The following is a 27892-nucleotide window of genomic DNA, read 5'->3' as shown; positions in this document are numbered from 1 at the left end:
GCAAGCCTCTCCTCAGCGTGCCTGGAAAGGCGATGCTGAATAATCCTTGCCAGGACCTTTCCCGGCACACTGAGGAGTGAGATGCCCCTGTAGTTGTTACAGTCTGTGCGGTCCCCCTTCTTAAAAAGGGGGACCACCAGGGCATCCTTCCAATCCTGCGGAACCCGTCCAGTGGTCCAGACTGTTGTTATGATGTCATATAGGGCAGTCTGTGCACAAACGCCACCCTCCCTCAGCATTTCGCTTGGGAGATCATCTCTGCCCGCTGCCTTTCCTGGTCTCAGACTCCGTATCGCCTTCAATACTTCCTCAGCAGATGGCACCTCAGCCAGCCACTCACAGGGGGTGACTTCATCCAATATTTGAGGCACCGCAGCCTCAGCAGGGTCATCTTCACTTTGTGCCACGATGTTTTCCTGGCTGTGGGATTTTCCCTCCCCCAGGACCTCACAGAAATGCTCAGCAAATCTGCGAACCTGTTCCTGGGGGTCGGAAATTGGATCACCGTTTTTTCCCCTAATGATGGTAATAGGTGTGGCGCTGCAGGTTACTTTTTTGATGGAGTTAAATAGCGATTTGTGATCACGGGCCACTGAGGCAGACTCCATCTCCTCAGCAACCCGCGACCACCACCCATCCTTGCAGCGCCTCACGGCTCTCCGAACCTCCGAGCGAAGGCTGCGGTAAGCCTCCTCATTCTCTGACGTGGGATTCTGTAGCCGATGACAGTGGGCCTGTCGCTTTTTCTCAACCATCCTGAACAACTCCTCTGTCATCCAGGGTGTCTGGGGAGGTCTGGACCGCGTACCCAAAGCAGCCATTGCAGCTGCATGAGTCACAGTCCTAAACCTCGCCCATTTACCCTCGACATCAGGAGGAGTCGGGGACGATGCCAATCCCAGCCGCAAGCGATGATGAAATTCTCGCTTGCAACTTTCATCAGATAACTGAGACCAGGCCACTTTAGGTTGGAATGGGGTCCTGGGTGTACACCCACCACCGGAGTGGAAGAATGGCAGGCGCATCTTACAGATGACTAGTCGATGGTCAGAGGGCAGATCAGCTCCACGGTAGGTCCTGGTGTCAAGGACATGGGCTCGCATTCGCTGGTCCGTCACTATGTAGTCCAGCAGATGTTCTTGCTTGGACCCGGCATGCATCCATGATGTTGTGTGGATGCGCCGATGCCGGAACAGCGTGTTGGTAATTACAAGCCCATGGGCTGCACAAAAATCTAGCAGCCTCCTACCGTTGTTATTGAGCTGATCTGGCCCATGCCCTCCAATCACTCCAGACCAGGTGCCAGTATCATGACCAACTCGGGCATTGAAGTCACCCAACATGATGACTCTATCCCGAGGGGCCACTTTAGCCAGCACCTGTGAAAGGAGGTCATAGAAGGCATCTGACTCATCGGCTTTGCCTGCATCCCTCCACGGATGTTCATCTTCGGTGGGGGCATAAGTAACCACGACCACCATTCCTCGCCTCCGGTTGATGGGAAGGCGAGCCCAAAGTAGCCTGGGGCTTACAGCTTCCCACACCTCACCGCCACGCTCCCACGCCCCCTTCACACACACCTACACACACACACTGTAAAACACCTACACACACACACCTACACACACACACCTACACACACACACCTACACACACACACCTACACACACACACCTACACACACACACCTACACACACACACCTACACACAACCGCTGTAAACACACGCACACAGACAAAGGTCCCCCATATAGCCTTAACAGATCGTAGGGGCAAGTGCTGTTATAGAGTGGCACCAATGAAGGCCGCCACAGCACACGAGGGGGTGGGTGGCAAAACACCGCACACCCACGTGTCTCTACCCCCACCCACCCACACCACGTGTCTCTACCCCCACCCACCCACACCACGTGTCTCTACCCCCACCCACCCACACCACGTGTCTCTACACCACGTGTCTCTACCCCACCCACCCCCACGCGTCTCTACCCCCACCCACCCACACCACGTGTCTCTACCCCACGTGTCTCTACACCACGTGTCTCTACCCCCACCCACACCACGTGTCTCTACACCACGTGTCTCTACCCCCACCCACACCACGTGTCTCTACCCCACGTGTCTCTACCCCACGTGTCTCTACCCCACGTGTCTCTACCCCACGTGTCTCTACCCCACGTGTCTCTACCCCACGTGTCTCTACCCCACGTGTCTCTACCCCACGTGTCTCTACCCCCACCCACCCCACGTGTCTCTACCCCCACCCACCCCCACGTGTCTCTACCCCACGTGTCTCTACCCCACGTGTCTCTACCCCACGTGTCTCTACCCCACGTGTCTCTACCCCCACCCACCCACACCACGTGTCTCTACCCCCACCCACCCACACCACGTGTCTCTACCCCCACGTGTCTCTACCCCACGTGTCTCTACCCCACGTGTCTCTACCCCACGTGTCTCTACCCCACGTGTCTCTACCCCCACCCACCCCACGTGTCTCTACCCCCACCCACCCCCACGTGTCTCTACCCCACGTGTCTCTACCCCCACCCACCCCGTGTCTCTACCCCACGTGTCTCTACCCCACGTGTCTCTACCCCACGTGTCTCTACCCCACGTGTCTCTACCCCACGTGTCTCTACCCCACGTGTCTCTACCCCACGTGTCTCTACCCCCACCCACACCACGTGTCTCTACCCCCACGTGTCTCTACCCCCACCCACCACGTGTCTCTACCCCCACCCACCACGTGTCTCTACCCCCACGTGTCTCCCTGTGTCTCTACCCCCAGAGAGGATCAGAGGAGCTACACTCTGCGGGGTTTTCTAACGGACCTTCCGCCATGAACTCCGGGTCTACGACCGGTACCCACTCACCCGCTCGCTCACCCACCCACCCTCTCTCACTCGCTCACTCACCCACTCACCCACTCGCTCACTCACCCGCTCGCTCACTCGCTCACTCACCCACTCGCTCACCCGCTCGCTCACCCACCCACCCTCTCTCACTCGCTCACTCACCCACTCACCCACTCGCTCACTCACCCACTCACCCACTCGCTCACTCACCTGCTCGGTCCCACTCGCTCACTCACCCACTCGCTCACCCACTCGCTCACCCACTCGCTCACCCACTCGCTCACCCGCTCGCTCACTCACCTGCTCGCTCCCACTCGCTCACCCACTCGCTCACCCACTCGCTCACCCACTCGCGCTCACCCACTCGCGCTCACCCACTCGCGCTCACCCACTCGCTCACCCACTCGCTCACCCACTCGCTCACCCACTCGCTCACCCACTCGCTCACCCACTCGCTCGCTCACCCACCCGCTCACCCGCTCGCTCACTCACCCACTCTCTCTCACTCGCTCACTCACCCACTCGCTCACTCACCCACCCGCTCACCCGCTCGCTCACCCACCCGCTCGCTCTCACTCGCTCACCCACTCGCTCACCCACTCGCTCACCCACTCGCTCACCCACTCGCTCGCTCACCCACCCGCTCACCCGCTCGCTCACTCACCCACTCTCTCTCACTCGCTCACTCACCCACTCGCTCACCCACCCACTCTCTCTCACTCGCTCACCCACCCACTCTCTCTCACTCGCTCGCCCACTCGCTCACTCACCCGCTCGCTCTCACTCGCTCACCCGCTCGCTCACCCACCCACCCTCTCTCACTCGCTCACCCACTCGCTCACTCACCCACTCGCTCACTCACCCACTCGCTCTCTCTCACTCACCCGCTCGCTCACCCACCCGCTCTCTCTCACTCGCTCACCCACTCACCCACCCGCTTGCTCTCACCCACTCTCTCTCACCCACCCACTCACCCGCTCTCTCTCACTCGCTCACCCACTTGCTCGCTCTCTCACTCGCTCACCCGCTCACTCACTCACACATCTCCCCATCCCTGTCTCCCAGCCAATGGCAACGACAGTAAGAAGTTCAAGGGAGACTCGTGTGGTGGCCACTCACTCACTCGCTCACTCACTCACTCACTTACTCGCTCACCCACTCACTCCCTCACTCGCTCACCCACACACCCACTCACTCACTCACCCACTCACTCACTCACACACTCACACACTCACCCACTCACCCACTCACTCACTCACCCACTCGCTCACTCGCCCACCCACCCACTCACTTGCTCACTCACTTGCTCACTCACTTGCTCACTCACTCACTCGCTTACCCACTCACCCACTCGCTCACCCACTCGCTCACTCGCCCACTCGCCCACTCACCCACTCGCTCACCCACCCACCCACCCACTCGCTCACCCACCCACCCACTCACTCACCCACTCACTCACTCACTCACCCACTCACTCACCCACTCACTCACTCACTCACCCACTCACCCACCCACCCATCTCCCCATCCCTGTCTCCCAGCCAATGGCAACGACAGTAAGAAGTTCAAGGGAGACTCGTGTGGCGGCCACTCACTCACTCGCTCACTCACTCACTTACTCGCTCACCCACTCACTCCCTCACTCGCTCACCCACACACCCACTCACTCACCCACTCACTCACACACTCACACACTCACCCACTCACCCACTCACTCACTCACCCACTCGCTCACTCGCCCACCCACCCACTCACTTGCTCACTCACTTGCTCACTCACTTGCTCACTCACTCGCTTACCCACTCACCCACTCGCTCACCCACTCACCCACTCGCTCACTCGCCCACTCGCCCACTCACCCACTCGCTCACCCACCCACCCACCCACTCACTCACCCACTCACCCACTCACCCACCCACCCACTCACCCACTCACCCACCCACCCACTCACTTGCCCACTCACTCACCCACTCACCCATCTCCCCATCCCTGTCTCCCAGCCAATGGCAACGACAGTAAGAAGTTCAAGGGAGACTCGCGTGGTGGTGGTGGTGGAGGTGGAGGCGGTCCCGGGCTGCCCTCCCGGGTGCTCCACTTCCGCAAGCTGCCGAGCGACGTGTCGGAGACGGAGGTCATCTCGCTGGCCATGCCCTTCGGCAAGGTCACCAACATCCTCATGCTCAAGGGCAAGAACCAGGTGGAGGAGGATTCGCGTTCACTCGCTCGCACGTACACACACACACACACGTACACACACGTACACACACACGTACACATACACACGTACACACACACACGTACACACACACGTACACACACACGTACACACACACACACACGTACACACACGTACACACACACGTACATACACACACACGTACACACACACACGTACACACACACACACGTACACACACACACACGTACACACACACACACGTACACATACACACGTACACATACACACACGTACACACACACGTACACACACACGTACACATACACACGTACACATACACACGTACACACACTCACACGTACACACACTCACACGTACACACACTCACACGTACACACACTCACACGTGCACACACACACACGTGCACACACTCACACGTACATACACACACGTACACACACTCACACGTACACACACTCACACGTACACACACACGTACACACACCTCGCTCACGTACACACACTCACACGTACACTCACGTACACTCACACGTACATACACACACGTACACACCTCGCTCATGTACACACACACACACACACGTACACACCTCGCTCATATACACACATACTCACACACTCACGTACACACACACTCACGTACACAAACTCACACACACGTACACACACCTCGCTCACGTACACACACTCACACGTACACACATACACATATACACACACGTACACACACACGTACACACATACACATATACACACACGTACACACACACGTACACACACATACACACACACGTACACACACCTCGCTCACGTACACACACCTCGCTCACGTACACACACTCACACGTACACACACTCACACGTACACACACACGTACACACACACACTCCCATACACACACGTACACTCACACGTACATACACACATACACACACACGTACACACACCTTGCTCACGTACACACACACACGTACACAACAACAACAACAACCGCCATTCGCCACTAAGTGGCGGTGACGTCACCACGACGCTTGTGCCAGGCTATGTGCACCCTGAGGCCACGTGAAGTGTCGAACGCCCGCTGGCAGGAGGTCACGGGGCAGACCCAGGTGCCACGGGTCGACTGACTGAGATGACTGGCTGATGCACCACCTGTGCCCCCTACTGTGCCAACCTGCTGTGCTTTAGCCACCCGGCGCTCCGCTCGCTGTTGTGAGCGTCGCTCCTCCGCCCTCCGTTGTTGTTGGAGGGCGACTGCCTCCAACTGCCCAGTAGCATCCTTCACGAGCCTCCTCCACAGAGGCCGATCTTGACACCGCTGGTACCAGTCATCGGCAAGTCCACTCAGCTCCACGTCCTCCTGTACCACATCACTCCATCTCTTCTCTAGCCCGTGCCGCGCCCGCTTAGCCCCCTCAATCCGGCCAAACAAAAGCTGTTTCGGCATGTGGTGGCTGGGCATGCGGGCTACATGACCCAGCCATCGCAGCCTTGCCTGCCGGAGGAGCTCACCGATGGGACCCTGCCCAGATCTTTCAAGGATTTGTGAGCTCCTCACACAATCCAGTCTGGTTAAACCCAGGATGGATCGTAGGCAGGTCAGCCTAAATGTTTCTAACCGGCGAAGATGTTCCATTAGGGGGGTCCACGTTTCGCAAGCGTAGAGAAGGGAGGGAATGACCGTGGCCGAGAAGACCTGAAGCTTAGTGCGGAGCGACAGACCAGGTAGCTTCCACACAGCGTTACGCAACCGATGTAAAGATATTGCCGCTCGACTGATTCGGAGTGAGACCTCTGCTGTTAAACTGGAGCCAGTCATAAGCACACTGCCCAGGTATGGGAAACTCTCCACTCTCTCCACAACTGCCCCATCACCGATTGGGAGTTGTGGGGGTGGAGTGTCCGATGGTACAAAATACCCAGGCAGGTGCTTAGTTTTGGTGGGGCTGATGGTAAGGCCCCACCTCTTAGTGGCACGCTCCAGTCTCAGCAGCAGCGTCTCCAACTCCTCCTCTGACTGAGCAGCTATTACCAAGTCATCAGCATACATAACGTGGTTGAGCAATAGGGAGCCATCCCTTGACCGCACCCGGGCATCGATTAGCCTCCCATTATATCTGTACCATATGGAGATTCCCCCGGTACAGCTATTGAAGGCTTCACGAACTACGTGGTCAAAATAGATGTTAAATAATGTGGGAGCCAGAGGACATCCCTGTCGCACCCCAAGGTGTACAGGGAATGGCTCTGACTCCCGGCCACGTAGTTTTACCCGGGCCCGCTCACCATCATGAAGGTCCTTAATGATCGTGAGCAGAGGGTCAGGTACTCCAAAAGCACGAAGAACGACCCAGAGCCCAGGCCTACTGATGGTATCATAGGCCTTGACCAGGTCAATAAAGCAGAGATGTAGGTCTTGTTGGAATTCCCTACACCTCTGCTGTAGCAGACGGACAGAAAATATGGCATCTGTGCAGGACCGCCCTTTCCTGAAACCGCATTGGGTCTCCGCAAGCCTCTCCTCAGCGTGCCTGGCAAGGCGATGCTGAATAATCCTTGCCAGGACCTTTCCCGGCACACTGAGGAGTGAGATGCCCCTGTAGTTGTTACAGTCTGTGCGGTCCCCCTTCTTAAAAAGGGGGACCACCAGGGCATCCTTCCAATCCTGCGGAACCCGTCCAGTGGTCCAGACTGTTGTTATGATGTCATATAGGGCAGTCTGTGCACAAACGCCACCCTCCCTCAGCATTTCGCTTGGGAGATCATCTCTGCCCGCTGCCTTTCCTGGTCTCAGACTCCGGATCGCCTTCAATACTTCCTCAGCAGATGGCACCTCAGCCAGCCACTCACAGGGGGTGACTTCATCCAATATTTGAGGCACCGCAGCCTCAGCAGGGTCATCCTCACTTTGTGCCACGATGTTTTCCTGGCTGTGGGATTTTCCCTCCCCCAGGACCTCACAGAAATGCTCAGCAAATCTGCGAACCTGTTCCTGGGGGTCGGAAATTGGATCACCGTTTTTTCCCCTAATGATGGTAATAGGTGTGGCGCTGCAGGTTACTTTTTTGATGGAGTTAAATAGCGATTTGTGATCACGGGCCACTGAGGCAGACTCCATCTCCTCAGCAACCCGCGACCACCACCCATCCTTGCAGCGCCTCACGGCTCTCCGAACCTCCGAGCGAAGGCTGCGGTAAGCCTCCTCATTCTCTGACGTGGGATTCTGTAGCCGATGACAGTGGGCCTGTCGCTTTTTCTCAACCATCCTGAACAACTCCTCTGTCATCCAGGGTGTCTGGGGAGGTCTGGACCGCGTACCCAAAGCAGCCATTGCAGCTGCATGAGTCACAGTCCTAAACCTCGCCCATTTACCCTCGACATCAGGAGGAGTCGGGGACGATGCCAATCCCAGCCGCAAGCGATGATGAAATTCTCGCTTGCAACTTTCATCAGATAACTGAGACCAGGCCACTTTAGGTTGGAATGGGGTCCTGGGTGTACACCCACCACCGGAGTGGAAGAATGGCAGGCGCATCTTACAGATGACTAGTCGATGGTCAGAGGGCAGATCAGCTCCACGGTAGGTCCTGGTGTCAAGGATATGGGCTCGCATTCGCTGGTCCGTCACTATGTAGTCCAGCAGATGTTCTTGCTTGGACCCGGCATGCATCCATGATGTTGTGTGGATGCGCCGATGCCGGAACAGCGTGTTGGTAATTACAAGCCCATGGGCTGCACAAAAATCTAGCAGCCTCCTACCGTTGGTATTGAGCTGATCTGGCCCATGCCCTCCAATCACTCCAGACCAGGTGCCAGTATCATGACCAACTCGGGCATTGAAGTCACCCAACATGATGACTCTATCCCGAGGGGCCACTTTAGCCAGCACCTGTGACAGGAGGTCATAGAAGGCATCTGACTCATCGGCTTTGCCTGCATCCCTCCACGGATGTTCATCTTCGGTGGGGGCATAAGTAACCACGACCACCATTCCTCGCCTCCGGTTGATGGGAAGGCGAGCCCAAAGTAGCCTGGGGCTTACAGCTTCCCACACCTCACCGCCACGCTCCCACGCCCCCTTCATTATTTTATTCAAAAGAAGACCCACACCCTGTTGTTTGGCAGTCTGCTGCCCCGAGTAGAGGACTGTCCACCCCTCATGGTGGCAGGAGCCAGAGCCGGTCCACCGGACCTCCTGAATGCCGCATAGATCCAGGCGGTACCGGTCCAGCTCCCGACAGAGGAACACACACACACGTACACACACACTGACGTACACACACTCACACACACACTGACGTACACACACACTCCCATACACACACTCACGTACACACACTCGCACGTACACACACTCACACGTACACACACTCACACGTACACACACCTCGCTCATGTACACACGTACACACACTCACACGTACACACACTCACACGTACACACACACACACTCCCATACACACACTCGCACGTACACACACCTCGCTAACATACACACACTCACACGTACACACTCACACGTACACACAATGATCTCCCATATAGCCTGTAACAGACTGTAGGGGCAAGTGCTGTTAGCGAGCACCTATGAAGGCCGGAACGGTACACGAGGGGGTGGGTGGCCAGCACCACGCCCGACCGCCTTTGTCTCCCTAGCGGCGATGTTTACACACCGCACCTGGTACTCATTTGAGGCTGAGTCGACCTAGGGGAGGCCCGGGACCGGTTCAGATAATCGTCACTGGTGTTGGCCGTGAGCGGGAATCGAACCCGGGTCGCCAGGTTCATAGCGCAGCGTAGCGCTAACCGCTACACTATCGCTCCCCACTCACACACACATACACACCCATACACACACTCGCACGTACACACACTCGCACGTACACACACACACACTGACGTACACACACACACTCCCATACACACACTCACGTACGCACTCGCACGTACACACACGTACACAAACACGTACACACACGTACTCACACACACTCACACGTACACTCACGTACACACACACACTCCCATACACACACTCGCACGTACACACACTCGTACGTACACACACACACACTGACGTACACACACACACTCCCATACACACACTCACGTACACACTCGCACGTACTCACACGTACACTCACGTACACACACACACTCCCATACACACACTCGCACGTACACACACACACTCACACACACACTGACGTACACACACGTACTCACACGTACACACACACGTACACACACACACACTCCCATACACACACTCGCACACACACTGACGTACACACACTCACACGCACATACACTCACGTACACACACACACTCACACACACACTGACGTACACACACACACACACTCACGTACACACACACACTCCCATACACACACTCACGTACACACTCGCACGTACACACACTCACACACACTGACGTACACACACACACTCCCATACACACACTCCATACACACACTCACACGTACACACACCTCGCTAACATACACACACTCACACGTACACACGCCTCGCTCATGTACACACACACTCCCACACACACACACGTACACACACACACACTCCCATACACACACTCCCATACACACACTGACGTACACACACGTACACACACGTACTCACACGTACACACACACGTACACACACCTCGCTCATGTACACACACGTACTCACACGTACACACACACTCCCACACACACACTCCCATACACACACTCGCACGTACACACTGACGTACACACACTCCCATACACACACTCGCACGTACACACACACACTCCCACACACGCTGACGTACACACTCGCACGTACACACACTCGCACGTACACACACGCACTCAGTCACCCGCTCACCCACGGAGTAACGGGGTGTTAACCCACCCCTCACCCCCAGGCGTTCCTTGAGATGTCATCGGAGGAGGCGGCGGTGACGATGGTGAACTACTACACCACGGTCACTCTGCACGTCCGCAGTCAGCCCGTCTTTGTGCAGTACTCAAACCACCGGGAGCTCAAGACGGACAACTCCCCACACCAAGCGGTGACTACCACCAACACAACTACCAACACCATCACACAACTACCAACACCATCACACAACTACCACGTCTACCACTACCACCACCACCACCACGTCTACCAACACCACCACCACCATCACACAACTACCACGTCTACCACCACCACGTCTACCACCACCACCACTACCAACACCACCAACACCACCACTACCAACACCACAACTACCAACACACTACCACCACCACCTCTACCACCACTACACTACCACACAACTACCACTACTACCACTACACTACCACCAACACCACTACCAACACCACCACCACGTCTACCACCACCACTACCAACAACACAACTACCACTACAACATTACTACCACTACTACCACCACCACCACTACAACATTACTACCACCACTACCACCACCACTACCACTACAGCATTACTACCACCACTACCACTACCACCACCACGACTACCAACACCACAACTACCACTACTACCACTACCACACAACTACCACTACACTACCACTACCACACTACCACCACCACACAACTACTACTACACTACCACCACTACAACATTACTACCACCACACAACTACCACCACTACACTACCACCACGTCTACCACCACCACTACCACTACTACCACTACACTACCACCATCACACTACCACTACCACACAACTACCACTACCACACAACTACCACTACTACCACTACACTACCACCACACTACTACCACTACCACCACTACACTACCACCACTACAACATTACTACCACCACACAACTACCACCACTACAACATTACTACCACCACACAACTACCACCACTACACTACCACCACCACACAACTACCACTACTACCACTACACTACCACCACCACCACGTCTACCACCACCACACTACTACCACTACTACCACTACACTACCACCACTACAACATTACTACCACCACACAACTACCACCACTACACTACCACCACCACACCACTACCACCACGTCCACCACCACAACACAACTACCACTACTATTTTTTGCACGTGTATAATTGTGTGCGTGTTGTGTATAGCTGTGTGTTGTGTGTAATTGTGTGCGGTGTATAGGTGGGTGTATTGTGTATAGTTGTGTGGTGTGTAATTCTGTATAGTTGTGTGTGGTGTGTAATTGTGTATAGGTGTGTGTGTGGTGTGCAATTGTGTATAGTTGTGTGTGTTGTGTATTTGTGTATAGCTGTGTGTGTTTAATTGTGTATATCTGTGTGTGTGTATTTGTGTATATTTGTGTGTGCTTAATTGTGTATAGTTGTGTATGTGTTGTGTAATTGTGTGTGTAATTGTGTGCATTGTATAGTTGGGTGTATTATGTATAGTTGTGTGTGTGGTGTGTAATTGTGTATAGTTGTGTGTGTGTTGTGTAACTGTTTAGTTGTGTGTGTGTTGTGTAACTGTGTTTAGTTGTGTGTTTGTTGTGTAACTGTGCATAGTTGTGTGTGTGTTGTGTAACTGTGCATAGTTGTGTGTGTGTTGTGTAACTGTTTAGTGTTGTGTGTGTGTTGTGTAACTGTTTAGTTGTGTGTGTGTTGTGTAACTGTTTAGTTGTGTGTGTGTTGTGTAACTGTTTAGTTGTGTGTGTGTTGTGTAACTGTGATTAGTTGTGTGTGTGTTGTGTAACTGTGCATAGTTGTGTGTGTGTTGTGTAACTGTTTAGTTGTGTGTGTAACTGTTTAGTTGTGTGTGTGTGTAACTGTGTATAGTTGTGTGTGTGTGTTGTGTAACTGTGTTTAGTTGTGTGTGTGTGTTGTGTAACTGTATAGTTGTGTGTGTGTTGTGTAACTGTTTAGTTGTGTGTTTGTGTGTGTAACTGTGTTTAGTTGTGTGTGTGTTGTGTAACTGTATAGTTGTGTGTGTGTTGTGTAACTGTGTATAGTTGTGTGTGTGTTGTGTAACTGTGTATAGTTGTGTGTGTGTTGTGTAACTGTTTAGTTGTGTGTGTGTTGTGTAACTGTTTAGTTGTGTGTGTGTTGTGTAACTGTTTAGTTGTGTGTGTGTTGTGTAACTGTGTTGTGTGTGTGTGTGTAATTGTGATATAGTTGTGTGTGTGTGTTGTGTAATTGTGGTATAGTTGTGTAATTGTGTATGGATGTGTGTGTGTTTAATTGTGTATGGATGTGTGTGTGTGTGTGTTTAATTGTGTATAGTTGTGTGTGTGTGTGTTTAATTGTGTATAGTTGTGTGTGTGTGTGTTTAATTGTGTATAGTTGTGTGTGTGTTTAATTGTGTATAGTTGTGTGTGTGTGTGTTTAATTGTGTATAGTTGTGTGTGTGTGTGTGTGTGTTTAATTGTGTATAGTTGTGTGTGTGTGTGTTTAATTGTGTATAGTTGTGTGTGTGTTCAATTGTGTATAGTTGTGTGTGTGTTTAATTGTGTATAGTTGTGTGTGTTTAATTGTGTATAGTTGTGTGTGTTTAATTGTGTATAGTGTGTGTGTTTAATTGTGTATAGTTGTGTGTGTGTGTGTTTAATTGTGTATAGTGTGTGTGTTTAATTGTGTATAGTGTGTGTGTTTAATTGTGTATAGTTGTGTGTGTGTTTAATTGTGTATAGTTGTGTGTGTGTAATTGTGTATAGTTGTGTGTGTGTGTAATTGTGTATAGTTGTGTGTGTGTGTGTAATTGTGTATAGGTGTGTGTGTGTGATTGTGTAGTTGTGTGTGTGTGTAATTGTGTATAAGTGTGTGTGTGTAATTGTGTATAGGTGTGTGTGTAATTGTGTATATGTGTGTGTGTGTAATTGTGTATAGGTGTGTGTGTGCTGTGTAATTGTGTATAGGTGTGTGTGTGCTGTGTAATTGTGTATAGGTGTGTGTGCTGTGTAATTGTGTATAGGTGTGTGTGTAATTGTGTATAGCTGTGTGTGTAATTGTGTATAGTTGTGTATAGCTGTGTGTGTAATTGTGTATAGTTGTGTGTGTGTGTTTAATTGTGTATAGTTGTGTGTGTGTATTGTGTAACTGTTTAGTTGTGTGTGTGTTGTGTAACTGTGTATAGTTGTGTGTGTGTTGTGTAACTGTGTTTAGTTGTGTGTTTGTTGTGTAACTGTGCATAGTTGTGTGTGTGTGTGTTGTGTAACTGTTTAGTTGTGTGTGTGTTGTGTAACTGTTTAGTTGTGTGTGTGTGTTGTGTAACTGTATAGTTGTGTGTGTGTGTTGTGTAACTGTTTAGTTGTGTGTGTGTGTTGTGTAACTGTGCATAGTTGTGTGTGTTGTGTAACTGTGCATAGTTGTGTGTGTGTTGTGTAACTGTTTAGTTGTGTGTGTGTGTGTTGTGTAACTGTTTAGTTGTGTGTGTTGTGTAACTGTTTAGTTGTGTGTGTGTTGTGTAACTGTTTAGTTATGTGTGTGTGTTGTGTAACTGTTTAGTTGTGTGTGTGTTGTGTAACTGTGTTTAGTTGTGTGTGTGTTGTGTAACTGTGTTTAGTTGTGTGTGTGTTGTGTAACTGTGCATAGTTGTGTGTGTGTGTTGTGTAACTGTATAGTTGTGTGTGTGTGTTGTGTAACTGTATAGTTGTGTGTGTGTGTGTTGTGTAACTGTTTAGTTGTGTGTGTGTGTTGTGTAACTGTTTAGTTGTGTGTGTGTGTTGTGTAACTGTTTAGTTGTGTGTGTGTGTTGTGTAACTGTTTAGTTGTGTGTGTGTGTTGTGTAACTGTTTAGTTGTGTGTGTTGTGTAACTGTGTTTAGTTGTGTGTTTGTTGTGTAACTGTGCATAGTTGTGTGTGTGTTGTGTAACTGTGCATAGTTGTGTGTGTGTTGTGTAACTGTTTAGTGTTGTGTGTGTGTTGTGTAACTGTTTAGTTGTGTGTGTGTTGTGTAACTGTTTAGTTGTGTGTGTGTTGTGTAACTGTGATTAGTTGTGTGTGTGTTGTGTAACTGTGATTAGTTGTGTGTGTGTTGTGTAACTGTGCATAGTTGTGTGTGTGTTGTGTAACTGTTTAGTTGTGTGTGTAACTGTTTAGTTGTGTGTGTGTGTAACTGTGTATAGTTGTGTGTGTGTGTTGTGTAACTGTGTTTAGTTGTGTGTGTGTGTTGTGTAACTGTATAGTTGTGTGTTTGTGTGTGTAACTGTGTTTAGTTGTGTGTGTGTTGTGTACCTGTATAGTTGTGTGTGTGTTGTGTAACTGTGTATAGTTGTGTGTGTGTTGTGTAACTGTGTATAGTTGTGTGTGTGTTGTGTAACTGTTTAGTTGTGTGTGTGTTGTGTAACTGTATAGGTGTGTGTTGTGTAACTGTGTTGTGTGTGTGTGTGTAATTGTGATATAGTTGTGTGTGTGTGTTGTGTAATTGTGGTATAGTTGTGTAATTGTGTATGGATGTGTGTGTGTTTAATTGTGTATGGATGTGTGTGTGTGTGTTTAATTGTGTATGGTTGTGTGTGTGTGTGTTTAATTGTGTATAGTTGTGTGTGTGTTTAATTGTGTATAGTTGTGTGTGTGTGTTTAATTGTGTATAGTTGTGTGTGTGTTTAATTGTGTATAGTTGTGTGTGTGTGTTTAATTGTGTATAGTTGTGTGTGTGTTCAATTGTGTATAGTTGTGTGTGTGTTTAATTGTGTATAGTTGTGTGTGTGTTTAATTGTGTATAGTGTGTGTGTTTAATTGTGTATAGTTGTGTGTGTTTAATTGTGTATAGTTGTGTGTGTGTGTTTAATTGTGTATAGTGTGTGTGTTTAATTGTGTATAGTGTGTGTGTTTAATTGTGTATAGTTGTGTGTGTGTGTTTAATTGTGTATAGTTGTGTGTGTTTAATTGTGTATAGTTGTGTGTGTAATTGTGTATAGTTGTGTGTGTGTGTGTAATTGTGTATAGGTGTGTGTGTGTGTGATTGTGTAGTTGTGTGTGTGTGTAATTGTGTATAGGTGTGTGTGTGTAATTGTGTATAGGTGTGTGTAATTGTGTATAGGTGTGTGTGTGTGTAATTGTGTATAGGTGTGTGTGTGCTGTGTAATTGTGTATAGGTGTGTGTGCTGTGTAATTGTGTATAGGTGTGTGTGTAATTGTGTATAGTTGTGTGTGTGTGTGTAATTATGTATAGTTGTGTGTGTGTAATTGTGTATAGCTGTGTGTGTAATTGTGTATAGTTGTGTATAGCTGTGTGTGTAATTGTGTATAGTTGTGTGTGTGTGTTTAATTGTGTATAGTTGTGTGTGTGTATTGTGTAACTGTTTAGTTGTGTGTGTGTTGTGTAACTGTGTATAGTTGTGTGTGTGTTGTGTAACTGTGTTTAGTTGTGTGTTTGTTGTGTAACTGTGCATAGTTGTGTGTGTGTTGTGTAACTGTTTAGTTGTGTGTGTGTTGTGTAACTGTTTAGTTGTGTGTGTGTGTTGTGTAACTGTTTAGTTGTGTGTGTGTTGTGTAACTGTATAGTTGTGTGTGTGTGTGTGTTGTGTAACTGTTTAGTTGTGTGTGTGTGTTGTGTAACTGTGCATAGTTGTGTGTGTTGTGTAACTGTGCATAGTTGTGTGTGTTGTGTAACTGTTTAGTTGTGTGTGTGTGTGTTGTGTAACTGTTTAGTTGTGTGTGTGTTGTGTAACTGTTTAGTTGTGTGTGTGTTGTGTAACTGTTTAGTTATGTGTGTGTGTTGTGTAACTGTTTAGTTGTGTGTGTGTTGTGTAACTGTTTAGTTGTGTGTGTGTTGTGTAACTGTGTTTAGTTGTGTGTGTGTTGTGTAACTGTGCATAGTTGTGTGTGTGTGTTGTGTAACTGTATAGTTGTGTGTGTGTGTGTTGTGTAACTGTTTAGTTGTGTGTGTGTGTTGTGTAACTGTTTAGTTGTGTGTGTGTGTTGTGTAACTGTTTAGTTGTGTGTGTGTGTTGTGTAACTGTTTAGTTGTGTGTGTGTGTGTTGTGTAACTGTTTAGTTGTGTGTGTGTGTGTTGTGTAACTGCTTAGTTGTGTGTGTGTGTTGTGTAACTGTTTAGTTGTGTGTGTGTGTTGTGTAACTGCTTAGTTGTGTGTGTGTTGTGTAACTGTGCTTAGTTGTGTGTGTTGTGTAACTGTGCATAGTTGTGTGTGTGTTGTGTAACTGTTTAGTTGTGTGTGTGTGTTGTGTAACTGTGTTTAGTTGTGTGTGTGTGTGTTGTGTAACTGTGTTTAGTTGTGTGTGTGTGTGTTGTGTAACTGTGTTTAGTTGTGTGTGTGTGTTGTGTAACTGTTTAGTTGTGTGTGTGTGTTGTGTAACTGTTTAGTTGTGTGTGTGTTGTGTAACTGTTTAGTTGTGTGTGTGTTGTGTAACTGTGTATAGTTGTGTGTGTGTGTGTTGTGTAACTGTATAGTTGTGTGTGTGTGTGTTGTGTAACTGTATAGGTGTGTGTGTGTGTTGTGTAACTGTGTATAGTTGTGTGTGTGTTGTGTAACTGTGTATAGTTGTGTGTGTGTTGTGTAACTGTGTATAGTTGTGTGTGTGTTGTGTAACTGTGTATAGTTGTGTGTGTGTTGTGTAACTGTGTATAGTTGTGTGTGTGTTGTGTAACTGTGTATAGTTGTGTGTGTGTTGTGTAACTGTGCATAGTTGTGTGTGTGTGTTGTGTAACTGTGCATAGTTGTGTGTGTGTTGTGTAACTGTGCATAGTTGTGTGTGTGTTGTGTAACTGTGTATAGTTGTGTGTGTGTTGTGTAACTCTATAGTTGTGTGTGTGTTGTGTAATTGTGTATAGTTGTGTGTGTGTTGTGTAACTGTGGTTAGTTGTGTGTGTGTTGTGTAACTGTTTAGTTGTGTGTGTTGTGTAACTGTGTATAGTTGTGTGTGTTGTGTAAATGTTTAGTTGTGTGTGTGTTGTGTAACTGTTTAGTTGTGTGTGTGTTGTGTAACTGTTTAGTTGTGTGTGTGTTGTGTAACTGTTTAGTTGTGTGTGTGTTGTGTAACTGTTTAGTTGTGTGTGTGTTGTGTAACTGTATAGGTGTGTGTTGTGTAACTGTGGTATAGTTGTGTAATTGTGTATGGATGTGTGTGTGTTTAATTGTGTATAGTTGTGTGTGTGTTTAATTGTGTTTAGTTGTGTGTGTGTGTGCTGTGTAATTGTGTATAGTTGTGTGTGTGTGTGTAATTATGCGTGTGTAATTGTGTGTGTTTGTGTTGTATAGTTGCGTATGTTGTGTATAGTTGCGTGTGTATAGTTGTGTGTGTGTATACTTTTGTATACTTGTGTGTGTATACTTGTGTTGTGTATACTTGTGTGTGTATACGTGTGTTGTGTGTATACGTTTGTATGTGTGTGTATATAATTGTGTATAACTGTATAACTGTGTATAATTGTGTATAACTATAATTGTGAATCTATATAATTGTGTTTAACTGTGTATAACTATATAATTGTGTAACTGTATAACTGTGTATAACTGTGTATAATTGTGTATAATTGTGTGTAACTATAATTGTGTGTAACTATATAATTGTATATAATTGTGTATACCTGTATAATTGTGTATAATTGTGTTTAACTATATAAGCGTGTATAACTATGATTGTGTATAACTGTAACTACATAATTGTGTCTAATTGTGTATACCTATATAATTGTGTATTATTCTAAAACTATGTATAACTATATAACTATGTATAACTATATAATTCTATAACTATGTATAACTATATAATTGTGTATAATTCTATAACTATGTATAATTCTATAACTATGTATAACTTTATAATTGTGTATAACTTTATAATTGTGTATAATTGTGTATAACTATATAACTGTGTATAATTCTATAACTATGTATAACTTTATAATTGTGTCTAATTGTGTATAACTATATGATTGTGTATAATTCTAAAACTATGTATAACTTTATAATTGTGTATAACTTTATAATTGTGTCTAATTGTGTATAACTATATGATTGTGTATAATTCTATAACTATGTATAACTTTATAATTGTGTATAACTATATGATTGTGTCTAATTGTGTTGCTGCTGCTGCTGTGCCACCACCTCCACAGAGAGCCCAGGCCGCCCTCCACGCCTTCAACTCCTCCGTTGGGGGGGGCATGGGTGGGGGCATGGGTGGGGGCATGGGGGGGGGCATGGGGGGGGGGCTCATGGGGGCCCCCGGCATGGGGGGAGGGGGGATGCTGGGGGGGGGCTCCCAGGGTGGGGGGCTGCTTCTGGGGGGCGGCGGGGGGGGGATGACGGAGGGGGGAGGGGCCGGAGCCCTCAGCCCGGTGCTCCACGTGGTGGTGGAGAATCTCTTTTACCCGGTCACGTTGGACGTGCTTCACCAGGCCAGTCACTCACCCAGTCACTCACCCAGTCACTCACTCAGTCACTCACCTAGTCACTCACCTAGTCACTCACCCAGTCACTCACTCAGTCACTCACCCAGTCACTCAGTCACTCACCCAATCACGTGGTGGTGGAGAATCTCTTTTACCCAGTCACGTTGGACGTGCTTCACCAGGCCAGTCACTCACCCAGTCACTTACCTAGTCACTCACCCAGTCACTCAGTCACTCACCCAGTCACTCACCCAGTCACTCACCCAGTCACGTGGTGGTGGAGAATCTCTTTTACCCAGTCACGTTGGACGTGCTTCACCAGGCCAGTCACTCACCCAGTCACTTACCTAGTCACTCACCCAGTCACTCAGTCACTCACCCAGTCACTCACCCAGTCACTCACCCAGTCACGTGGTGGTGGAGAATCTCTTTTACCCGGTCACGTTGGATGTGCTTCACCAGGCCAGTCACTCACCCAGTCACTCACCCAGTCACTCACCCAGTCACTCACCTAGTCACTCACCCAGTCACTCACCCAGTCACGTGGTGGTGGAGAATCTCTTTTACCCGGTCACGTTGGATGTGCTTCACCAGGCCAGTCACTCACCCAGTCACTCACTCAGTCACTCACTCAGTCACTCACCTAGTCACTCACCCAGTCACTCACTCACCCAGTCACGTGGTGGTGGAGAATCTCTTTTACCCGGTCACGTTGGACGTGCTTCACCAGGCCAGTCACTCACCCAGTCACTCACCCAGTCACTCACCCAGTCACTCACCCAGTCACTCACCCAGTCACTCACCCAGTCACTCACCCAGTCACTCACCTAGTCACTCACCTAGTCACTCAGTCACTCACTCACCTAGTCACTCACCTAGTCACTCAGTCACTCACTCAGTCACTCAGTCACTCACCCAGTCACTCACCCAGTCACGTGGTGGTGGAGAATCTCTTTTACCCGGTCACGTTGGACGTGCTTCACCAGGCCAGTCACTCACCCAGTCACTCACCCAGTCACTCACCCAGTCACTCACCCAGTCACTCACCCAGTCACTCACCCAGTCACTCACCCAGTCACTCACCTAGTCACTCACCTAGTCACTCAGTCACTCACTCACCTAGTCACTCACCTAGTCACTCAGTCACTCACTCAGTCACTCAGTCACTCACCCAGTCACTCACCCAGTCACGTGGTGGTGGAGAATCTCTTTTACCCGGTCACGTTGGACGTGCTTCACCAGGCCAGTCACTCACCCAGTCACTCACCCAGTCACTCACCCAGTCACTCACCCAGTCACTCACCCAGTCACTCACCCAGTCACTCACCCAGTCACTCACCTAGTCACTCACCTAGTCACTCAGTCACTCACTCACCTAGTCACTCACCTAGTCACTCAGTCACTCACTCAGTCACTCAGTCACTCACCCAGTCACTCACCCAGTCACGTGGTGGTGGAGAATCTCTTTTACCCGGTCACGTTGGACGTGCTTCACCAGGCCAGTCACTCACCCAGTCACTCACCCAGTCACTCACCCAGTCACTCACCCAGTCACTCACCTAGTCACTCACCTAGTCACTCACCTAGTCACTCACCCAGTCACGTGGTGGTGGAGAATCTCTTTTACCCGGTCACGTTGGACGTGCTTCACCAGGCCAGTCACTCACCCAGTCACTCACCCAGTCACTCACCCAGTCACTCACCCAGTCACTCACCTAGTCACTCACCTAGTCACTCACCTAGTCACTCACCCAGTCACGTGGTGGTGGAGAATCTCTTTTACCCGGTCACGTTGGACGTGCTTCACCAGGCCAGTCACTCACCCAGTCACTCACTCAGTCACTCACCCAGTCACTCACCTAGTCACTCACTCAGTCACTCACTCTCTCAGTCACTCACCTAGTCACTCACCTAGTCACTCACCCAGTCACTCACCCAGTCACGTGGTGGTGGAGAATCTCTTTTACCCGGTCACGTTGGACGTGCTTCACCAGGCCAGTCACTCACCCAGTCACTCACCCAGTCACTCACCCAGTCACTCACCCAGTCACTCAGTGACTCACTCACCCAGTCACTCACCCAGTCAGTCACCCAGTCACTCACCCAGTCACGTGGTGGTGGAGAATCTCTTTTACCCGGTCACGTTGGACGTGCTTCACCAGGCCAGTCACTCACCTAGTCACTCACCCAGTCACTCACCTAGTCACTCACTCAGTCAGTCACTCACCCAGTCACTCACCCAGTCACTCACCCAGTCACGTGGTGGTGGAGAATCTCTTTTACCCGGTCACATTGGACGTGCTTCACCAGGCCAGTCACTCACCCAGTCACTCACCCAGTCACTCACCCAGTCACTCACCCAGTCACTCACCCAGTCAGTCACTCTCTCAGTCACTCACCCAGTCACTCACTCAGTCACTCACCTAGTCACGTGGTGGTGGAGAATCTCTTTTACCCGGTCACGTTGGACGTGCTTCACCAGGCCAGTCACTCACCCAGTCACTCACTCAGTCACTCACCCAGTCACTCACCTAGTCACTCACCCAGTCACTCACCCAGTCACTCACCCAGTCACTCACCCAGTCACTCACCTAGTCACTCACTCAGTCACTCACTCAGTCACTCACCTAGTCACTCACCCAGTCACTCACCCAGTCACTCACTCAGTCACTCACCCAGTCACGTGGTGGTGGAGAATCTCTTTTACCCGGTCACGTTGGACGTGCTTCACCAGGCCAGTCACTCACCTAGTCACTCACCTAGTCACTCACCCAGTCACTCACCTAGTCACTCACCTAGTCACTCACTCAGTCACTCACCTAGTCACTCACCTAGTCACTCACCTAGTCACTCACCTAATCACTCACCCAGTCACTCACCCAGTCACTCACCCAGTCACTCACCCAGTCACTCACCCAGTCACGTGGTGGTGGAGAATCTCTTTTACCCGGTCACGTTGGACGTGCTTCACCAGGCCAGTCACTTACCTAGTCACTCACCCAGTCACTCACCCAGTCACTCACCTAGTCACTCACTCAGTCACTCACTCACCCAGTCACTCACCCAGTCACGTGGTGGTGGAGAATCTCTTTTACCCGGTCACGTTGGACGTGCTTCACCAGGCCAGTCACTCACCTAGTCACTCACCTAGTCACTCACCCAGTCACTCACCCAGTCACTCACCTAGTCACGTGGTGGTGGAGAATCTCTTTTACCCGGTCACGTTGGACGTGCTTCACCAGGCCAGTCACTCACCCAGTCACTCACTCAGTCACTCACCTAGTCACTCACCTAGTCACTCACTCAGTCAGTCACTCACCCAGTCACTCACCCACCCAGTCACTCACCCAGTCACTCACTCAGTCAGTCACCTAGTCACTCACTCTCTCAGTCACTCACTCAGTCACTCACCCAGTCACTCACTCAGTCACTCACCTAGTCACTCACCTAGTCACTCACCCAGTCACGTGGTGGTGGAGAATCTCTTTTACCCGGTCACGTTGGACGTGCTTCACCAGGCCAGTCACTCACCCAGTCACTCACCCAGTCACTCACTCTCTCAGTCACTCACCCAGTCACTCACTCTCTCAGTCACTCACCCAGTCACTCACCCAGTCACTCACCTAGTCACTCACCCAGTCACTTACCTAGTCACTCACTCAGTCACTCACCTAGTCACTCACCCAGTCACTCACCTAGTCACTCACTCAGTCACTCACCTAGTCACTCACCCAGTCACTCACCCAGTCACTCACCCAGTCACTCAGTCACTCACCCAGTCACTCACTCAGTCACTCACTCAGTCACTCACCCAGTCACGTGGTGGTGGAGAATCTCTTTTACCCGGTCACGTTGGACGTACTTCACCAGGCCAGTCACTCACCCAGTCACTCTCCCAGTCACTCACTCAGTCACTCACCTAGTCACTCACTCAGTCACTCACCTAGTCACGTGGTGGTGGAGAATCTCTTTTACCCGGTCACGTTGGACGTGCTTCACCAGGCCAGTCACTCACCCAGTCACTCACCCAGTCACTCACCTAGTCACTCACCTAGTCACTCACCTAGTCACTCACCTAGTCACTCACCCAGTCACTCACTCTCTCAGTCACTCACCCAGTCACTCACTCTCTCAGTCACTCACCCAGTCACTCACCCAGTCACTCACTCAGTCACTCACTCTCTCAGTCACTCACCTAGTCACTCACCTAGTCACTCACCCAGTCACGTGGTGGTGGAGAATCTCTTTTACCCGGTCACGTTGGACGTGCTTCACCAGGCCAGTCACTCACCCAGTCACTCACCCAGTCACTCACTCAGTCACTCACCCAGTCACGTGGTGGTGGAGAATCTCTTTTACCCGGTCACGTTGGACGTGCTTCACCAGGCCAGTCACTCACCCAGTCACTCACTCACCTAGTCACTTACTCAGTCACTCAGTCACTCACCCAGTCACTCACCTAGTCACTTACTCAGTCACTCAGTCACTCACCCAGTCACGTGGTGGTGGAGAATCTCTTTTACCCGGTCACGTTGGACGTGCTTCACCAGGCCAGTCACTCACCCAGTCACTCACTCAGTCACTCACCTAGTCACTCACCTAGTCACTCACTCAGTCAGTCACTCACCCAGTCACTCACCCACCCAGTCACTCACCCAGTCACTCACTCAGTCAGTCACCTAGTCACTCACTCTCTCAGTCACTCACTCAGTCACTCACCCAGTCACTCACTCAGTCACTCACCTAGTCACTCACCCAGTCACGTGGTGGTGGAGAATCTCTTTTACCCGGTCACGTTGGACGTGCTTCACCAGGCCAGTCACTCACCCAGTCACTCACTCAGTCACTCACCTAGTCACTCACCTAGTCACTCACTCAGTCAGTCACTCACCCAGTCACTCACCCACCCAGTCACTCACCCAGTCACTCACTCAGTCAGTCACCTAGTCACTCACTCTCTCAGTCACTCACTCAGTCACTCACCCAGTCACTCACTCAGTCACTCACCTAGTCACTCACCTAGTCACTCACCCAGTCACGTGGTGGTGGAGAATCTCTTTTACCCGGTCACGTTGGACGTGCTTCACCAGGCCAGTCACTCACCCAGTCACTCACTCAGTCACTCACCTAGTCACTCACCTAGTCACTCACTCAGTCAGTCACTCACCCAGTCACTCACCCACCCAGTCACTCACCCAGTCACTCACTCAGTCAGTCACCTAGTCACTCACTCTCTCAGTCACTCACTCAGTCACTCACCCAGTCACTCACTCAGTCACTCACCTAGTCACTCACCTAGTCACTCACCCAGTCACGTGGTGGTGGAGAATCTCTTTTACCCGGTCACGTTGGACGTGCTTCACCAGGCCAGTCACTCACCCAGTCACTCACTCAGTCACTCACCTAGTCACTCACCTAGTCACTCACTCAGTCAGTCACTCACCCAGTCACTCACCCACCCAGTCACTCACCCAGTCACTCACTCAGTCAGTCACCTAGTCACTCACTCTCTCAGTCACTCACTCAGTCACTCACCCAGTCACTCACTCAGTCACTCACCTAGTCACTCACCTAGTCACTCACCCAGTCACGTGGTGGTGGAGAATCTCTTTTACCCGGTCACGTTGGACGTGCTTCACCAGGCCAGTCACTCACCCAGTCACTCACTCAGTCACTCACCCAGTCACTCACCCAGTCAGTCACTCACCTAGTCACTCACCTAGTCACGTGGTGGTGGAGAATCTCTTTTACCCGGTCACGTTGGACGTGCTTCACCAGGCCAGTCACTCACCCAGTCACTCACTCAGTCACTTACCTAGTCACTCACCTAGTCACTCACTCACTCAGTCACTCACTCAGTCACTCACCCAGTCACTCACTCAGTCACTCACCTAGTCACTCACTCAGTCACTCAGTCAGTCACTCACCCAGTCACTCACCCAGTCACTCACTCTCTCAGTCACTCACCCAGTCACTCACCCAGTCACTCAGTCACTCACTCACTCAGTCACTCACCCAGTCACGTGGTGGTGGAGAATCTCTTTTACCCGGTCACGTTGGACGTGCTTCACCAGGCCAGTCACTCACCCAGTCACTCACCCAGTCACTCACTCAGTCAGTCACCTAGTCACTCACTCTCTCAGTCACTCACCCAGTCACTCAACCAGTCACGTGGTGGTGGAGAATCTCTTTTACCCGGTCACGTTGGACGTGCTTCACCAGGCCAGTCACTCACCTAGTCACTCACCTAGTCACTCACCTAGTCACTCACCCAGTCACTCAGTCACTCACCCAGTCACTCACCTAGTCACTCACCCAGTCACTCTCTCAGTCACTCACCCAGTCACTCACCCAGTCACTCACCCAGTCACTCACTCACTCACTCACCCAGTCACGTGGTGGTGGAGAATCTCTTTTACCCGGTCACGTTGGACGTGCTTCACCAGGCCAGTCACTCACCCAGTCACTCACCCAGTCACTCACCTAGTCACTCACCTAGTCACTCACCCAGTCACTCACTCAGTCACTCACCTAGTCACTCACCCAGTCACTCACTCTCTCAGTCACTCACCCAGTCACTCACCCAGTCACTCACCCAGTCACGTGGTGGTGGAGAATCTCTTTTACCCGGTCACGTTGGACGTGCTTCACCAGGCCAGTCACTCACCCAGTCACTCACCTAGTCACTCACTCAGTCAGTCACCTAGTCACTCACCTAGTCACTCAGTGACTCACTCACCTAGTCACTCACCTAGTCACTCAGTCACTCACCCAGTCACTCACCCAGTCACTCACTCAGTCACTCAGTCACTCACCCAGTCACTCACCCACCCAGTCACTCACTCAGTCACTCAGTCACTCACCCAGTCACTCACCTAGTCACTCACCCAGTCACTCACCTAGTCACTCACCCAGTCACGTGGTGGTGGAGAATCTCTTTTACCCGGTCACGTTGGACGTGCTTCACCAGGCCAGTCACTCACTCACTCACTCAGTCACTTACCTAGTCACTCACCCAGTCACTCACCCAGTCACTCACCTAGTCACTCACTCAGTCACTCACTCACCCAGTCACTCACCCAGTCACGTGGTGGTGGAGAATCTCTTTTACCCGGTCACGTTGGACGTGCTTCACCAGGCCAGTCACTCACCTAGTCACTCACCTAGTCACTCACCTAGTCACTCACCCAGTCACTCACTCAGTCACTCACCCAGTCACTCACTCAGTCACTCACTCAGTCACTCACTCAGTCAGTCACTCACCTAGTCACTCACCTAGTCACGTGGTGGTGGAGAATCTCTTTTACCCGGTCACGTTGGACGTGCTTCACCAGGCCAGTCACTCACCCAGTCACTCACTCAGTCACTTACCTAGTCACTCACTCAGTCACTCACCTAGTCACTCACCCAGTCACTCAGTCACTCACTCAGTCACTCACTCACCCAGTCACGTGGTGGTGGAGAATCTCTTTTACCCGGTCACGTTGGACGTACTTCACCAGGCCAGTCACTCGCCTAGTCACTCACTCAGTCAGTCACTCAGTCAGTCACTCACTCAGTCACTCACCCAGTCACGTGGTGGTGGAGAATCTCTTTTACCCGGTCACGTTGGACGTGCTTCACCAGGCCAGTCACTCACCTAGTCACTCACCTAGTCACTCACTCAGTCACTCACCTAGTCACTCACCCAGTCAGTCACTCACTCAGTCACTCACCCAGTCACTCACCCAGTCACTCACCTAGTCACTCACCTAGTGACTCACCTAGTCACTCACTCAGTCACTCAGTCACTCACTCACCCAGTCACTCGCCCAGTCAGTCACTCACTCACTCAGTCACTCACCCAGTCACTCACCTAGTCACTCACCCAGTCACTCACTCAGTCACTCACCCAGTCACGTGGTGGTGGAGAATCTCTTTTACCCGGTCACGTTGGACGTGCTTCACCAGGCCAGTCACTCACTCAGTCACTCACTCACCCAGTCACTCACTCAGTCACTCAGTCACTCACCCAGTCACTCACTCAGTCAGTCACCTAGTCACTCACCCAGTCACTCACCCAGTCACGTGGTGGTGGAGAATCTCTTTTACCCGGTCACGTTGGACGTGCTTCACCAGGCCAGTCACTCAGTCACTCACCCAGTCACTCACCCAGTCACTCACTCAGTCACTCAGTCACTCACCCAGTCACTCACCCACCCAGTCACTCACTCAGTCACTCAGTCACTCACCCAGTCACTCACCTAGTCACTCACCCAGTCACTCACCTAGTCACTCACCCAGTCACGTGGTGGTGGAGAATCTCTTTTACCCGGTCACGTTGGACGTGCTTCACCAGGCCAGTCACTCACTCACTCACTCAGTCACTTACCTAGTCACTCACCCAGTCACTCACCCAGTCACTCACCTAGTCACTCACTCAGTCACTCACTCACCCAGTCACTCACCCAGTCACGTGGTGGTGGAGAATCTCTTTTACCCGGTCACGTTGGACGTGCTTCACCAGG

At 50.7% G+C, this 27892-nt stretch overlaps 1 protein-coding gene across 2 annotated transcripts in view; it reads left to right on the top strand.

Moving 5' to 3' along the window:
* The window catches only part of LOC116938203 (polypyrimidine tract-binding protein 1-like), a 117787-nt gene that overhangs the window by 37968 nt on the left and 51927 nt on the right, over positions 1 to 27892 (top strand). For both annotated transcript variants that reach the window (XM_076064852.1, XM_076064853.1), the window contains exons 3-6: positions 2792 to 2864; positions 4858 to 5054; positions 10975 to 11121; positions 19110 to 19391. In XM_076064852.1, the coding sequence (XP_075920967.1) occupies positions 2792 to 2864; positions 4858 to 5054; positions 10975 to 11121; positions 19110 to 19391 (699 nt within the window). The remainder of the gene's footprint in view (positions 1 to 2791; positions 2865 to 4857; positions 5055 to 10974; positions 11122 to 19109; positions 19392 to 27892) is intronic.

Source organism: Petromyzon marinus, unplaced genomic scaffold (genome assembly GCF_048934315.1).
Source record: "Petromyzon marinus isolate PM22_M1 ecotype Great Lakes invasive population unplaced genomic scaffold, UKy_Petmar_22M1.pri1.0 PM_Scaffold_81, whole genome shotgun sequence".
In the NCBI taxonomy this organism is placed as follows: domain Eukaryota; kingdom Metazoa; phylum Chordata; class Hyperoartia; order Petromyzontiformes; family Petromyzontidae; genus Petromyzon; species Petromyzon marinus.
The sequence above is the reverse complement of the archived record's forward strand: the minus strand, read 5'-3'. Positions and strand labels throughout refer to the sequence as shown.